General features: G+C 34.9%; 1 protein-coding gene across 1 annotated transcript in view; it reads left to right on the top strand.

The window, feature by feature from the left end:
- Positions 1 to 10,687, top strand: part of GTF2A1L (general transcription factor IIA subunit 1 like) — a 49,733-nt gene extending 39,046 nt beyond the window's left edge. The window contains exons 7-9 of the mRNA XM_082746884.1: positions 1,479 to 1,739; positions 2,757 to 2,846; positions 10,423 to 10,687. Coding sequence (XP_082603010.1) covers positions 1,479 to 1,739; positions 2,757 to 2,846; positions 10,423 to 10,530 — 459 coding nt within the window. The 3' untranslated portion in view covers positions 10,531 to 10,687. The remainder of the gene's footprint in view (positions 1 to 1,478; positions 1,740 to 2,756; positions 2,847 to 10,422) is intronic.
- Positions 10,688 to 16,561: the final 5,874 nt, after the last annotated feature.

The raw sequence follows: 16,561 nt of genomic DNA, 5'->3' as shown, positions 1-16,561 counted from the left end.
AGCCTCTCTGCCATGTGAAGACACAGTGAGAAGACACTGCCTGTGAACTAGAAAGTGGGTTCTCACCAGATACTGAATCTATTTGTAACTTGATCTTGAACTTCCCAGCCTCAGAAAGATAATAACTGTGAGATATTAATTTCCATTGTTTATAAGCTACCTAGCCTATGGCATGTTGTTATAGCAGCTCAAATGGCAGAAGACAATTTCCTTATCCTTTTAGTATCTTCAGAATCTATGGCAAAACCACTTCTTTAATCCCTGATAGTGTTTATTTGTTTTTTCTTTCTCTTTCCTTGTCAGTCTGGCTAAAAGCTTATCAATTTTATTGATCTTTTTAAAGAATGAACTTTTGGTCTAACTTTCTCAATATTTTTCTATTCTCAATTTTATTTATTTCTCTTTTTATTGTTTTCTTTCTTGCCAGGAGCTTAATTCATTCTTTTTTCTTTCTTATGGTAGAATTTTAGGCCATTGATTTGAAACTTGATTCTTTTTTAATATAATCATGTAATGCTGTAATTTCCCTCTAGGCACTGCTTTAGCTACATTTCATAAGTTTTAAAGTGTTATGTTTTTGTTTATATTCAATTAAAATTATGTTCTGCTTTCCCTCGTGACTTAACTCTTCGATCCATGGGTATTTAGAAATGTGATAATTTTTAAATATTAGAAGATTTTCCAGATCTTTCTGTTACTGATTTCAGGTTTAATTCCTTTGCACTTAGAGAACATTGTGTGTGTTAAATTTGTCAGGATTTATTTTAGCAGAATACGGTCCATTTTGGTGAACATTATGTGTGCTCTTTAAAAAAGTGTGCCTTTTTGCTATTTTGGGATGGAGTATTCTATAAATGTCAATTAGGATAAATTGTTCGATTGTGTTTTTCATGTCTTTTATATCCTTACAAAATTTCAGTTTATTTTTCTATTGTTCACTGCAAGAGGAAAGTTGAATCTCCAACTATAATTATAGATTTGTCTGCTTATCTTTTCATTTCTGTCAGTTTTGATTTCGTTTTGTTCTTTTGTGCTTGGCTTATTTCAGCTAGTATAATCCTTTGTTTTTTATTTATCTATTGAGCATGATTTCACTTTACTTTCTACTTCATTGAATTATTGTTTAAAATAAAATGAAAGAGTTAAAATCTAACAAGTACTGTATAAATTTAAGGTGGTATATATAAAAGCCAGCAGTTACTACCTGGGACTAGTAAACTCATTTGTTGTCTGTGTATGAATGTGAGTGGATTTACTTTATTTATGATTTAAACCTTACCTCCATGTTGCATAGAAATGCTGAAATTGTTCTAAAGTAAAAAATTAGGGAACTTACATAGGAAAAAAAATAAATATAGAAAATAAATATATTTTAAGATTATTGTGAAATGTTTAATTAATTTTATATTTTGTGTGATAAAATGTTTTATACACCTTTTTGACTTGAAAAACTTTACTGCATTTTTTTCTCTTTCTAGGATTCTAATTCTCAGATGGATTTAAGCATTCAGGTCACTGATGATGATATTAATGAAATAATTCAAATAGATGGAACCGGTGATACATCTTCCAATGACGAAATAGGAATTACAAGAGAAGTAGATGAAAATGAATTTCTAAGGATTATTGATGCAGGAGACCTGAAGGTACTTGAAGAAGAAGTTGACAGTATATCAAATGAAGCTTCAACTGCCAACAGTAGTGATAATGAAGATCCTCAAACAGACATTGTAGAAGAGGTGAGAATCACTTTTGAGCTGAAAATTTTTTTTAAATTAAATTTACAGCATTTGTAATTTAGTATAATTTAAATACACTTTATTTTTTAATATATTTTAATCAAGAGGAATCACAATTAAGATTAACCCTGTCTTTAGTCTTTTAAAATGAGAATTATTTGTACCCTACTATTTAAACTTTTTATCTTAAACTGTAATTCAGACTAATATTAAGTATTTGGGAATTGGCTACTATATTTGTTGGTCTTAACTGGAGACAGTGGAAGGTTTAGAGGACAGGAGTGGAGGTACAGAAGGCAGCCAGGTTAGAAGCATATAGTTTCTGCTCTGATTCTAATAAATGCAGTAAGTTTTTGTAGAATGTGGTAAGTAGTACTAACTATCATTTATGGTGGCCTTAGGGATATGCCAGATATCCCACTAAGTCTTACCTGCTTTATGTTATTTAACATTGCCACAGCCCTATGGGTCTTATTACTGCCCTCATTTAACAGATGAGAAAACTGAGATATCAAGAATTTTAGTACGTTGACGAAGGTCACTCTTACAGTTACCAAGTATCCAAGCTGGGATTCAAACTCAGGCTATTTGACTTTTTAAGTACGATACTATTCTCTTTCCAAGTAACTTCCTCCCTCCCTTCCTCCCTTCCTCCTTCCATTTGTTCTTTCTTTCTTTCTTTCTCTCTCTCTCTCTCTCTCTCTCTCTCTCTCCCTCCCTCTCTCCCTTCCTTCATTCCTTCCCAAGATTTTATTTATTTCTTTGAGAGAGAGAGTATGGACACAGGGGAGAGCACAAGCAGGGAGGAGAGGGAGAAGTGGGTTCCTTGTGAGCAGGGAGCCTGATGCGGGGCCTGATCCCAGGACCCTGAGATCATGACCTGAGCCGAAGGCAGATGCTTAACTGACTGAGCCACCCAGGCACCCCACCAAGTACCTTTATTTCTATATGTATCTCTGTCTTTAAAAAATTCACAGCATCATGAAATTCCTTACTGTGACCATCTTTCATCTTTAGGACCCCTTAAATTCTGGAGATGACGTTAGTGAGCAGGATGTGCCAGACCTATTTGACACGGATAATGTAATCGTCTGCCAGTATGACAAGGTGCTGTATTCACCTTTTGAACTGTGGGTTTATTAATTGCATTTATGGTAGAAAGGTATGTAAAATGATGGACAATATGATGGTAAATTATAATCCATAGTGAATCCTGAAAAAGCTAGTTAATTATATATATTTTGTGTCTTAACATTGTGCTGTGTGGTCTCAGGGATACAAAAAAAGTGATAATTCTTACTTAAGGAGGTTACAATCTTATTGAAACAAGATGTTTCTATATGTAATGAAAGAATGGCATACAATAAGATGGTAGGTAAATCAGAAGCTAAAATCTGTGACAGGCAAATCAAATGCTAAAGTACGTGGCATATAAATCAAATGCTAAAATACATGACATATAAATCAAATAGTAAGATGAGTGGTGTAGGCAGTAAGTCCAAAAAGTAGCTAGGAAATATAAGAAATCATTTGTAGTTGGAGTTCTCCACAAATCCTTCATGGGTGATGTGGAGCTTTGAAACAGTTCTTAAATGATTTGTAAGATATAGATAAGTGTGGAGAGTAGACATTCTGAGTAGAACAGCTTAATACAAGTAGAACAGTGAAATGAATGCATGTAGAATATATAAGGGGGCAGTGAAGAGACAGCTCTGCCTTACATGTTCTTTTGGATTTATCAGGAAATGAGGTGGGGTTTGGGACAGAGTTGGCAGCAGATTGGAAAATCCAGAAGTCTGGTAGGAGAAATTCAAACTTGATTTGATGGACGTTGGCATTCTGAAAATGTTACTGAGAAAATTATAACTGGGCTTAAAACTGGCTGTAGTTGCTGATTAGGCAGAGGTAAATGGTTAGAACAGGGATAGTGCATTCATGAAGTAACCAGAGCCTGGACTAGGGGTGGCAATGTAGAACATGCAAGAATCAGTGATGGAAGAATCAACGGGACTTGATTATTTGGACATTAGAGAATGATCAACAAAGAGAGTCGAGGGGCACTTAGGTGTCCAACTCTTGATCTCAGCTCAGGTCAAGAGTTTAAGATCTCAGGGTCATGAGTTCAAGCCCTGCATTGGGCTGAGCCCACTTAAACAAAAAAATAGTTGAAGGTGTGTCAGTTTTCAAATCTAGAGATTAAGTTAAAAGCAATTCAGTTTTGACAACTAACAGAGAATACTGCTTTTTCTTCTTTTAAAATACTATATCTGTGATGATGTGGTAGAATAGTCAGCTTTTGTCTTTAATTCCTGTATATTTACTTCTTTATTTTTAGCAGCTTTGAGGTGTAATTCAAATACAATACAACTCATGTTTAAAGTATACAATTCAGCGGTTTTGTATATTCATAAGTATGAATATACAAATGCAGCCATTAACATAGTCCATTTTAAGAACATTTAATCACCTCAAAAAGAAACACATTTCCCTTTAGTTTTCACTCCCATATCTCCCCATTTCCTCCCATCCTCACCCCAGGCCTAAGAAACCACGAATTTACTTTTTGTCTCTTTAGATTTCTCTATTCTGGAGTTCCATATGTAAGGGATCATATAATAAATGTGTGTGTGTGTGTATGTGTGTATGTGTGCCTGCCTGCTTTTACTTTACAGTATTTCAAGCTGCATCCATGTCATAGCATATAACAGTTCTTCATTCTTTTTTATGGCTGAATACTAGTCCATTGAATACCACATTTTATTTATCCAATCATCTGTTGATGGACATTTGGGTCGTTGCAAGTTATTGAAAAGAATGATGCTTTAAACATTTATTTACAGGTTTTTGTGTGAACATATACTCTCATTTCTCTTGGTATATACAAAGGAGTGAAATTCCAGGGTTATACGGCAATAGTTTGAGGAAGTACCAGACTGTTCACCAAAGTGGCTTTACCATTTTCCATTTCTACCAGCAGTGTATGAGGGTTTAGATTGCTCCAAGTTTTCACTAACACTTGTTATCTGATTTTTTGAATCTAGCCATTCCAGTTGGTATGGAGTGGTATCCCATTGTGATTTTGGTTTGCATTTTCCCGATGACTAATTTATATTTACATCATTGTCATTTTTCCCAGTAACAATTCTAATATACTTGAGAGAAACAGAGGATGGTGTTTTGAATTGCTATAAAAAGAAATCCGTTTCTCTAAAAATAAGATCGTTTTCTCTCCTATAACATTTTATATAGATAGAAAATGGCAATTTAGATTCTGGTAAACACATAAGCATAAGAAGGTAATAGAGAAGAGACCATTCTTGGTTTGAAACTTATTTTAGTTTCATATAAACAGTATATTGCCTTCTATGAAGAAGACACTATAAGGCACTAAATTTTGTATGCATCCCATAGAGTCACAGAGGATATTCTAGACCATTATGGATATAGTATCCTTTGTTGTATTGCGTTGTGGGAAATAGCTTATAATTAATTACATAGTGCTTTGTATTTTTCAAAGTGTGTTTTCATACATTGTCTTTGCTTCTTACAGGGGGTAGAAGGAGTGATATTAGGTGTATAGTGTTGACAAATCTAGTTGTCTGAGTTCTCTCTAATTGATGAATATTTTAAAAACAGTACTAAACATTTTAAACCAAGGCAGTGGGGAGCCACTGAATTGTTCTTAAAAGGGACTGATGAACTTAGAAATAGCTAGCAAAGAAAATGTATCTATAAGGTCAAAGTGGGATGCAAGAGACCGCTGCCAGCAGTAGATTTTTATGAGGGAATAATTTCCCAGTTCTGGGCATCAGTTGGCTCATTTCAGATCGCACTTAATATAGCGAATCTCAAGTAAGTTTTGAAGTTTTCAGTAGTATTTTAAGAGTTTTACTAGTCAGTGTGTTTTGAAGGCCAGTATCATCAGTTTGCCTGGGAGAGCATTACAAATGTAGACTTTTGGATCTTACCCCAGAGTACGGAATCTGAATGTGCATTTTAACAAGACCCTGGGGTGATTTGCATGCTTATTAAACTTTGAGTAGTGTTGTTTTTGTTTTACTTTTGTTGTTGTCTTGTTGGCTTTTTTTAGTATATTTAATCTGGCTTTGATTACCTTATGGAATTTACCTTTGAAATTTATAAGTTAACAATTGGGGGAAAACTGAAAATATTGAGATGTGCCATGAAAAAAGGTTAAATGAAGTCATTGGTCACCATGCTGACTGCAGAATTAAAGGATATAATCATGTTATAGAATGTCTTAGAGAATTTCTAAAATTAATATAAAGGTTATATATAGGGAATAATAATAATAAATAAAATAATAAAATAATAAATATAAAACATAAAATATATAAATAAAATAACGAGTAAATATAATAATAAGTAATAAATATAAATAAATATAAACAAACATAATAAATAAAAATAAAATAATGATATAGGGAAGATTGATGGTGAAATGCAACCTTTTACTGTAGATGGGAGTGTTTTATACCATAATTGGACACTATAGTGCAGTGTAAAACTATTTGAATATGTTGCATCTTCATGTAACAAGTTAGCAAACTTTAGCTTATTTATAGTTGGCTTTGTCTGGTAGATGATGGTACAATGAGTAATTGGTATGTGTGTAACAGTATCTTTCCCTTTATAAATATATACTTTGTTTTATAAATAGATACTGCATACATGTCTGATAAAAATTCAAAACACTATAAAACGTACACCATGAAAAGTCTGATTCTTGCTCCTTCACCATTTGTGCTTCCTACTAGTAGCTCCCTGTCTCTTCCTTGAGTGTAAAAACGTAACCCATTATAATAGTTTCTTAATGTATTTACAGGGTCTTTTTACTCAAGTAGAAACCTAAAAAGTAGCATAGTCAACACTGTATTCTGCACCTTGTCTTTTAAGACAACATATCTTGGATATCTTTGTCCTAATATTTTTATAGCTGTGTAATTTTCCATTGCAGAATTATTTCTGATGAATCTTTGAGTTATTTTTCGGTCATTTGCTATTGAATGACCACGTCTGTAAGATATTTCATAAGTGTGCAGTATATCCATTAAAAAAAAAAAATACCCAGTAGGACCACTGGTTGGCTCAGTCAGTAGAGCCTGCCTCTCTTGATCTCAGTGTTACTGTAAATTCAAACCCCATGTTGGGTGTGGAGATTACTTAAAAACAAAATCTTTAAGAAAAAAAATCCTCAGAAGTGAGATTACTGGGTATTGCTCTCCTAGACTATATTCCAGTATATACTCCCATTACAATATCTGAGAGTGCTGCTTTTCTTACAATCTTGCCAATGGAGTGCAATAAAATATTCGAATCTCTGCTATTATAAAAAGTGGAAAATGATGTCTTGGTGAAATTTTTAAACTTTTCATGTGTTTAAGGACTATTTCTATTTTTATGTGAACTCCTTGTGCATATTATTTGTCTTTTTTTAAAAAATTGGGTTATTGTTGTGTTTATTGATTTCTAAGAGCTCTATATTGTTTGGGTGGAGATTAGCCCTTATATACAGAAATAGTTTTCCTCAGTTGTTTGCTCCCAGTGCTTTTTCTTTCTTTGATGCAGATGTTATATTTGTCAACATTAATTTTTATGGCTTCTGATTTTGAGTCATGAATAGAAAGCTCTTTCTTAAGATTTTAAAGGGGATTCGTCATGTATTCTTGTAGTATTTCTTTGGCTTCTTTCATTTTTCTTTTCCAGGCGGTTACCCAATTTTCCTAACATCACTTATTGAAAAGTCTATTTTGTCCATGCTAATAAGAGAATGATTCTTTTTTTAAAAAAAATATTTATTTTTTACTTATTTGGCAGAGAGAAAGATCACAAATAGGCAGAGAGGCAGGCAGAGAGAGAGAGAGGCAGAAGCAGGCTTCCTGCCAAGCAGAAAGCCCAATGCGGGACTCGATCCCAGGACCCTGAGATCATGACCTGAGCTGAAGGCAGAGGCTTAACCCACTGAGCCACCCAGGCGCCCCAAGAATGATTCTTTTATCACCTACTACATTTCCCTCTATATTGGTCTATTCGATTTTCTTTTTTGTCCCATTGGTTCGTCCATTGACCTATACTAAATTGATATAATTAAGATTTTTAATCTTAATCTGGTAAAGTTAGTACTTCTTCATGAAACCAAGTGAGGAAAATATCTCAAAGAGGAGAGAGTGTTGAAGGGTGCCATAGATCAGGTATTTAAAAATTTACTGCTAGCTATTTTATCTTTTGTTGCCGTGGTTAAAGGGCTTTTTCATTGTATCTTCTAACCAGTGCTTATTATACATATGAAGAGTATGAATTTGTGCTTATTAATTTTGTAGCAATGCTGAATTATTTTTGGTAATATTTTTAAAAGATTTATTTATTTGAGAGAGAACACGAGTGCTCACAAGTGTGGGAAGGGGCAGAGAGAATCTCAAGCAGACCTCATGCTGAGTGTGGGGTTGCAGGTGGGCTCGAACCCACAACTCTTGAGATCACAACCTGAGCCAAAATCAAGAGCTGGACGTTCAACTGACTGAGCCACCCAGGTGTCCCTTTATTTAGTAATTTTTTACTTGATTCTCTTAGAGTTTTCCAGTCTGCAGTCATTGCATCTGTAAATATTTATCCTTTCCGACTTCTGTACCTCCACTTCTTTCTTCTTCTTTACTTGCATTATCCAGTGCAAGTTGTACTTTCCTCTTATCTAATTGTATTAGTTAGGATCTCTAGAATAAAAACTTGAATAAGCCTTGTCTATGTCTTGATTTTAGTGGGAATACTTTTAGGGTTCCCCACTAACCTCTAAGACAGCTTTTAAACTGAGGTAGAAGTGTGTGTGTGTGTGTGTGTGTGTGTGTGTGTAATGCAGTCTTTGATTCTTATTGAGTTAAACAAAGGTCTTAGATTCTTTATTTAATGCTTTCTCAACATCATTGGAGATCATTATATGGTTTATCTCCATAGCTCTAGTAATACAGTTTTTATATTAATAAATTCCTAATACTGAACCATTGTTGCATTTCTAGAATAAATGTACTATTTATGCACTAATTCTAGAATAAAGTTAACTAGGATTATTTGCTGCTGTTACTGTTGTTCTCCTCCTAGTTATGGTCAGATTTTTTTTTTTAATATTTTATTTATTTATTTGACAGAGAGAGTAAGAGAGCACAAGCAGGCAGAGCAGCAGAGGGAGAGAGAGAAGCAGGCTCCCCACTGAGCAAGGAGTCCAATGTGGGGCTCAATCCCAGGACCCTGGGATCATGACCCAAGCTGAAGGCAGTCGCCTAACCAACTGAGCCACCCAGGGGATCCCAGTGTTCAGATTTTATCATCTATGCTGAGTTTAGGATTCTGAATATCCTTAATGACTTTTAAAAAAATATGTATGTATGTGTGTATTTTCTTCAGGGACTTTTAAAGATATGTCCAAGTGTAAATTTAGGAGTCAAACTTAGAAGAAATTTTCCATTATTAGGACTTCTTTCCCCCTATACAAATAGGGGTTTATCATTTGTATTTTCTTATGCTTTACAAAATGTATATGAATATTGGTCACAGGTTTTCCTTCTTTGGTTTGATTGTTTGCAATAAACATCTGGGTTTAATTTTTACCCTTGATTTCAGATCATACATATCTAAGGTTTTTAAATAGTCACTTGTGGTTTACCCAGAGGTAATAATGATTTTATGATTTCTTACCTCTTGGAGTAGTAGGATTTTCTAGTTTTTATTTTGTCTGTATTTAGACTGATTTATTAAGTCCAAGGAACTGCCAGTAGAATCTTGTAGATTATAAACTGTATCTTCTGACCTTGCTCACTACTTTTCTGTAAATTTCTCATTCAAAATGAAATTCCACTTTTTTTCATGCCTGATAATATTAACTACATCCTCTCTGTTTATTCTGTTGTAGACATACTGAACCCTTTGCTGTTTTTGAACAGGTATCCTCCCTCCTCAGGACTTTGGTGCTTCTGTTCCCTTTGCCTGGAATGTTCTCTGTGGTTAATATCTTCCTAGCTTTATCCTTTACCTTCTTTAAGTCTTTGCTCAAATGTTATCTCATAAGTCAGGCTCACACTGACTTTCTTATTTAAAATTATAACCCACCTCTGTATTTGTGATCTTGCTTTTCCGGTTCTAGTTTTCATAGCACTTAGGACCTTTTAGTAGTCCTTATAATTAGGTTATATTTATTAGATTTCTATTCCCTCCATCCTTACTAAAATATAAACTATTCAAAGTCAGGAATTTTTCCGGGTTTTAAAAAGTTAAAAAAAATATATATATGACATATATATATATTCTAAAATGATATATCTACAGTGCTTAAAATAATACCTGACATACAAGAACTCAAATATTTGCTGGATGAATGAATAAACTATGTTGAGGAGGTCTTATTTTAATTTAATTTTATTTTTATTGAGATTTTTTAAAGTATTGTGAAGTAGAAGGAAAAGGAGTCAAAGTGAGACTTTTGAGGGTTCAGCCTGAACACTCTGTGCTAATAAAGAGGTATATTGGGAGAAAGTGTAGGTATAGTATGTGAGGAGGTCTTATTTTTAAAGAACTCCCATTTAGGGTCAGAATAATCCCGTGTGATGTGCAAAGAATTATAAATGATCCTTTAACTTATAAAATTAATTAATTTAGACTATTTTTCTCCCTCCAGATTCATCGAAGCAAGAACAAATGGAAATTCTATTTGAAAGATGGTGTTATGTGTTTTGGAGGGAGAGATTATGTATTTGCCAAAGCCATTGGTGATGCAGAGTGGTAAAACTTAAGAGCTCGATACACCATAAACATCAGTGGGACTATATCACATATTGTGAAACCTATTTTTATTTTTTATATAGCCCAGTATAGAGCTGCTCAAATTTTTTAGTTCACTGTGTGGAGTTTAATAAAACTATAATTCAGATGCAGATACAAATACACAATTTTATATTTCTTTCATTTGTTGTTTTAATGGGGTTTCTTTAAAAAAAAAACAAACCCTCATTATGTATAGCATTACGAAGCATAAATGAATCAGATGTAATGGAGCATGAAGAAATGTCACATTTCTTTCATCTTGAAGTAAAATTTAAATCAGACTCCAATTCCCTTTCATGATAAAGTTGGTATCAGTTATTAGATTGGGTCTGGTGTCCTCCCATCTCTCCCCAAACCATGTTGCAACAGACCCTAGAAAGTTTTGTGATTAGAAGGATATTCAAGAAAGCTTCTCTAGGTCTTCAGTCTACACTGATAACTAACGATATGCTGACTGTGCAAGCCCAAGTGGTCCCTTGGAAGCGGATGTCTGTTGAAACTGTACTATACTTGAATATGGAAATCTGTGCTGAGCCCAGGATCCCTGGAGCTAAGGATCAGCCTCTTTAGGCTTAGCACCTCACTGGGCCATTCTTCTTCATATTCTGCTATTTTCCTGAGAATTGTGAGGAAGTGGTTATGTTTCCATTCTGTTTCTTGAAACAGACTTCCTTCTTCTTAGTCATGGTGGGTTTTTCCTCCATCTGTAGTTTTTTCCTGTTTTTCTTAACAGTGGAAAATCCCTTTGCAGACTCCTTTTCCCTGAAAGACACCATCTCTTTTCCTTTGCCCCCACAGGGAATTCCCTCACTGAATTTGGGTTTTCTGAAGCAAAAGTTAAGAAGAGATATTCTTTTCAGGAACCTTCTGTTTTGGCCAGGCAATCCATTTGACACAGGAAGATCTAGATAACTTTCTTAAAATCAGGGAGTGAAAAAAAAGTGCAAAACACTAATAGCTCTCATTTTCTTACAGCACTAAAAACATGGAATAGGGGCACCTGAGTGGCTCAGTCGTTAAGCGATTGCCTTCAGCTCAGGTCCTAATCCCAGGGTCCTGGGATGGAGCCCCACATTGGGCTCCTGGCTCCGCGGGAAGCCTGCTTCTCCCTCTCCCACTTCCACTGCTTGTGTTCCCTCTCTTGCTGTGTCTCTCTCTGTCAGATAAATAAAATCTTAAAAAAAAAAAAAAACACCTAATGAATATCCCAATGAGCTGTTCTGTAATACTCTTTCCCTTAGTAGATTCAAATTAATGAAGAGAACATTTTCCCCATCGTCCTGGTTCTCTTAACAGGTAGAGTATACATGGTCTCTAAGATCCTACTTTCAGCCCTGAATGGTGTTTTCTAGGATGTAACTCTCATAGAAAATCCAGTGCTGATATGAGTGGTTTATGGTCTCAGAAAACTCCCCAAGGATTAGATAGCTTGGTTTGACTGGTCACAGGGCAAATTCCTCATTTCTTTTTTTTTTTTTTTTTAATTTAATAGTTTCTTTTCATACAATTAAAAAAAAATTAAGTAGGCTCCATACCCAATGTGGGGCTTGAACTCATGACCCTGAGATCAAGAGTTGCATGCTCTACCAACTGAGCCAGCCAGGTTCCCCAATTCCTTATTTCTTTTTTTAGAGACAACCCCATTTGGAGAATTTAATTTATTCCAGTACTTGTCCTGTCCTACCCAAGGGACTCAGCTACTGGTAAATCTTTTTAAAGTCTGGATTAATCTTTTCTGGGCCTTGGACAACATTTGTGGGGCACTGTCTTTGGCCTAAAGTATGCAGCTGAAAGAGGATTCAGTTAGTACTAGTGAATGTACTGCTCTCCAAACCAGATTCTCCAGCTATGCCTGTTTTATCCTCAGAGTAATTATTCTTTTCCTTATGACCCCTGCTGTCCCAGATCCTTGTCTGTTTTTTAAGAACTTCCCAAACTTCCCTTTAATCAATGTTGTCTTTAATGAATGTTGTCCTTCATGTGAAATGCCCATCTTTTCTACATGGAAGGCAAAAAGGATGGCACTTACTTGTTTTGTTCTTTCCTAAAATGTACCCCATCCAGGACTGAAGATTCTAGGGTTGTTCTTGCTTTCTCCCTCCCAGTGTTGTCCAATCATTCTGCATTCGTCCTAAGCAAAATAAGGGCTGAATTTATTGAGAATGTGCATTCACTTGGGAGCTGGGGTTTAATGTATTGATTCAAATGTTTGGGAGATGCAGTAACAGTTGTTTCTAAAATTCATTTACTCTTTTCCATTGTGGATTTTAAAATCTCACTTTGCTTCAGTGATTTTTTAAATGGCATATCACAAGTACTACTATGTTGGTCCTCTTTATATATGTGGTCCTCCTTATTTTTTATCATCAGAGAAAAAAGTCACACTTGTCCCATTTGTGTCTCTGCAAGTCTTCATGCCCCTGATCTTTTTTTTTTTTAAAGATTTTATTTATTTATTTGACAGAGAGAAATCACAAGTAGATGGAGAGGCAGGCAGAGAGAGAGAGAGAGAGGGAAGCAGGCTCCCTGCCGAGCAGAGAGCCCGATGCGGGACTCGATCCCAGGACCCTGAGATCATGACCTGAGCCATCCAGGCGCCCGCCCCTGATCTTTTAAAATTGCAAAAAATCATTTTAAAAACTAAGCTTACCACAAAAGAAAACAAAGCCAACAATAATCTTGGCATGCTTCTGTAAATGATAGTTTTGGCGATGACTGCAGAGAATTAAGAGATTCTCCAAATTATTTTGGACCTGGTGCCCTTTTATTAGTTTCAAATAATGCCGGAAAAAAATTCTACTTCCTGAAAAGTTGTCAAAACCAGCAGTTTTGAAAATTTTTTGTTCACAATTTACACTAAGAAATTAACAACCAGTATATGTTTACATGTGCATAGACCCACGTAACACAAGTTATATAAAAGTTTTAAAAAATCATGCTTAACTCTAGCACAGGATGGCCTCCTATATTTCCTATTTGATTCTGTTCTGTTGCATTGAAAATTGATGGTCTTGACCCACTAAATTAATTTCACTACCTACTGATGGGTCATGACTCATAGTCAAAGTATTTTTAATCTCGTGCTAAAGAGCACAAGACAAATCTTACTAGTGTATTTTAAAAGAAAAAATTATTTTATGAACCCTATAAGTGGTGTTTGAGACTTGGCTTTGATATGGTATTACTTTTACTTTCAGAAACCTTCATGTCCAAGCTGAGCATTTCTTACTGTATGTTATAACAAAATCCTATTAGGTAGGTTGTAAATACAGTACCTTGGCAAATGTCATCCTGTGCCCTTTTATAGGTAGAGAAAGTATCTCTATTATAGAGGTTCCAATTTGCTGTGTTAAATGAAATTTGTGAAAGTCTCATGTATCCTTATTCCTACTTCAAACTTTTTCTCATGCTCGCATCCTACAGTGCTTTTTTACATACTTTCTACCTCTCCCTAAAAGGGAAAGATCTTGTTGAATTTGCACAGTCTCTTAGGGATTGACCAACTGATCTTGCCTGGAATACCTTCTTTGCCTATTTTATTCAATGTGTTATAATATGTGTTACTAATCACCTGTACGACTCAGACTCCACAGGGCAATGAGGTTTCAAGTTTGGCTGAGGCACTCAGTTTCAGTAATATTAGTTATGTAAGAAAATGAAAATCTTTAGAATGAATACAACTGTTAATTGGGGTGGTAAGCAGGGGAATTTAATGGGGATTTTCTTTTGACTCCTGTTATTAGGTTAATATTATGCCGTTTTCATGTAAATATACTGTAATATGCCACATGGGAACTTTGTGATTTATAACTAGAAAGCTAAATTATAATTAGGAAGGCTATGGTAATAATGCTTAGGAAGGAATTCAATATTAATAAAAAATATTGCACATTTTAAAGGAAAGATTATTTCCAATTAGGAACACACTTATTGAAATCTTTGTGACATAAAGATTCTTAATTTACAGGTGGACTTAATACATTTTTGAGGAAACTAAAACCAGGCCCTTTAAAGCAAATGTTAGGAATGGAGGACAAAGTACATTTAAAAATATTTTGTAAATTTAGATGAGTGATTCTTAACTGATTAACCCCTCTTTGTCATTTTGCAAACTGCCAGTGATAATATTGAACATGGTAAAACAAAAACAAAACAAACCCACAAGATAGAAACAAAATTTCCTGAGCATTTGATGTTTTTGTCATTTATGTATGAAGGATTACACAGATTAAGAATACACCAGACCCTCTCATGAGGAAAATACTTCTTCATAATGATTTGTCTTATATTTTTGTTAATAAAGTGAATTAGCTGAAAAATTATTAATCACCTACCATGTATAAGACTCAAGGTTAGATACAGTGGGAGAAACAAGTAAAAGAAATAAGTTTATCACTAAAGAAATTTATAAAATAGGTGAAATATATGTGTATGGACAATACCCAGCATGTAGCGTAAAAGACAGATGAATGATAGGGATGGCAAGTGCAGAAGTCCAGAGAAATTGTTGTGGGCCACATATTTATTACTTATGCTTCACTTTATTTCAGGTAAAGGAGGTGTCTTAAATTCAGTGGCTTAGAGAGAAGGTGGATTAGGAGAGTTTAGTAACAAAGTTAAACCCGTGGCTGGGGTCTTGCGGGGTGCAGGAGGAAGACAGGTAAGGAGGAAGGTATTCTGGACAGTAACAGTGGCACAGGCACCAGAATCCAGATGCGTGGGGCATGGCTAGGGAAGAGCAAGTGGAAGAGTTTGGAGAACAGCAGCAGGAGACCAAGCGAGCAGATTTAAAGGTGGATTCTGGGGCTCTTTGAATTTACGAGCTAAAGCTTAAATTTATAGGTACAGATGAGCTGCTTAGGGTTTTAGCAGATGTGTAATAAGATATAATAGGATTTTAGGAAGATCAGTCAGTAGTGTGTATAAGAGTGTAGCTATGGCAAAGATTGGATATGAATAAAAATGAGGGGGATATGATAAGACTTCTGTGATAAGGGGAAATGGCCTGAAGGGTGGGTGTGGCAGCAGGAATGCAAAATAAAGGCTTTATATAGAAGACATTCAAAGACACTCAATACCTGGTAGGTCTTTGTGAATGAGAAACAGTAGGAGGATGAGGGAGATAGTAAACTATAACTGCTGAAACTTACAAAAATCAGTATTTGTGGAAAAGGTCGCAATATTTACTTTGAGAGGATGTATACAAGTACTTTGACTCAAACAATATTTAAGACATAATTTAAATAGAGTTTTTCTGTAAAGATATACTTTACTTTTTTTGTTGGCTTTCTGCTTTTTTGCTTCCTTAGTTGTTTTGGTTCTGGGAATTTATGAATCATTCAAAGAGCTTATTGTGTATGTGTATAGCAACATGACTAATTAGTATTCTCTCACATCACTGAGACAACTTCTAGAACAGAACAGCTTACCAGAGAGGGTTGTATCTGAGTAAAGAGAAATAACTAGTTCTATAGTAGAAAAGTCAGAAATGTGAAAAACATACAAAGAAGAGATACTTTATAAAGCTTACAGTCTTTTATAGGCTATTTTGAATCACTTTGCACAGTGGCATAAAGGTTGAAGGCAGATTAAATACATAGTCTAGTTGTGACTATACATTTATTTAATAAAATGTCAAAGAAGAGCTAAAAACTGGAAATAGCCCAGACATCCATCAGGAGGAGAATGGAAAAGAGTGTTAGCAATGAAATGGAATAAACTACAACAATGAGACAAGCAACAGCCTAGATGAATAGAAAAAACATTGTGTTGAATCAGAGAAGCCTTACACAAGAGTATATACTGTATAATTCTATTTATATGAAGCTCTAGAACAGGCAAAACTAATCCATGGGGGAAAAAAATCAGAATCATTGTTACCTTCGGCAAGTGGGAGTGAGGGGTTAACTAGGAAGGGGCAACGGGGAATTTTCTGAGAGTGATAGTGTTCTGTGTCTTCATAGAGGTTTGGGGTCCCATGGATGTATGCATTT

Source organism: Mustela nivalis (genome assembly GCF_964662115.1).
Source record: "Mustela nivalis genome assembly, chromosome: 8".
NCBI lineage: Eukaryota > Metazoa > Chordata > Mammalia > Carnivora > Mustelidae > Mustela > Mustela nivalis.
This window is presented reverse-complemented; position numbering and strand designations above follow the sequence as displayed.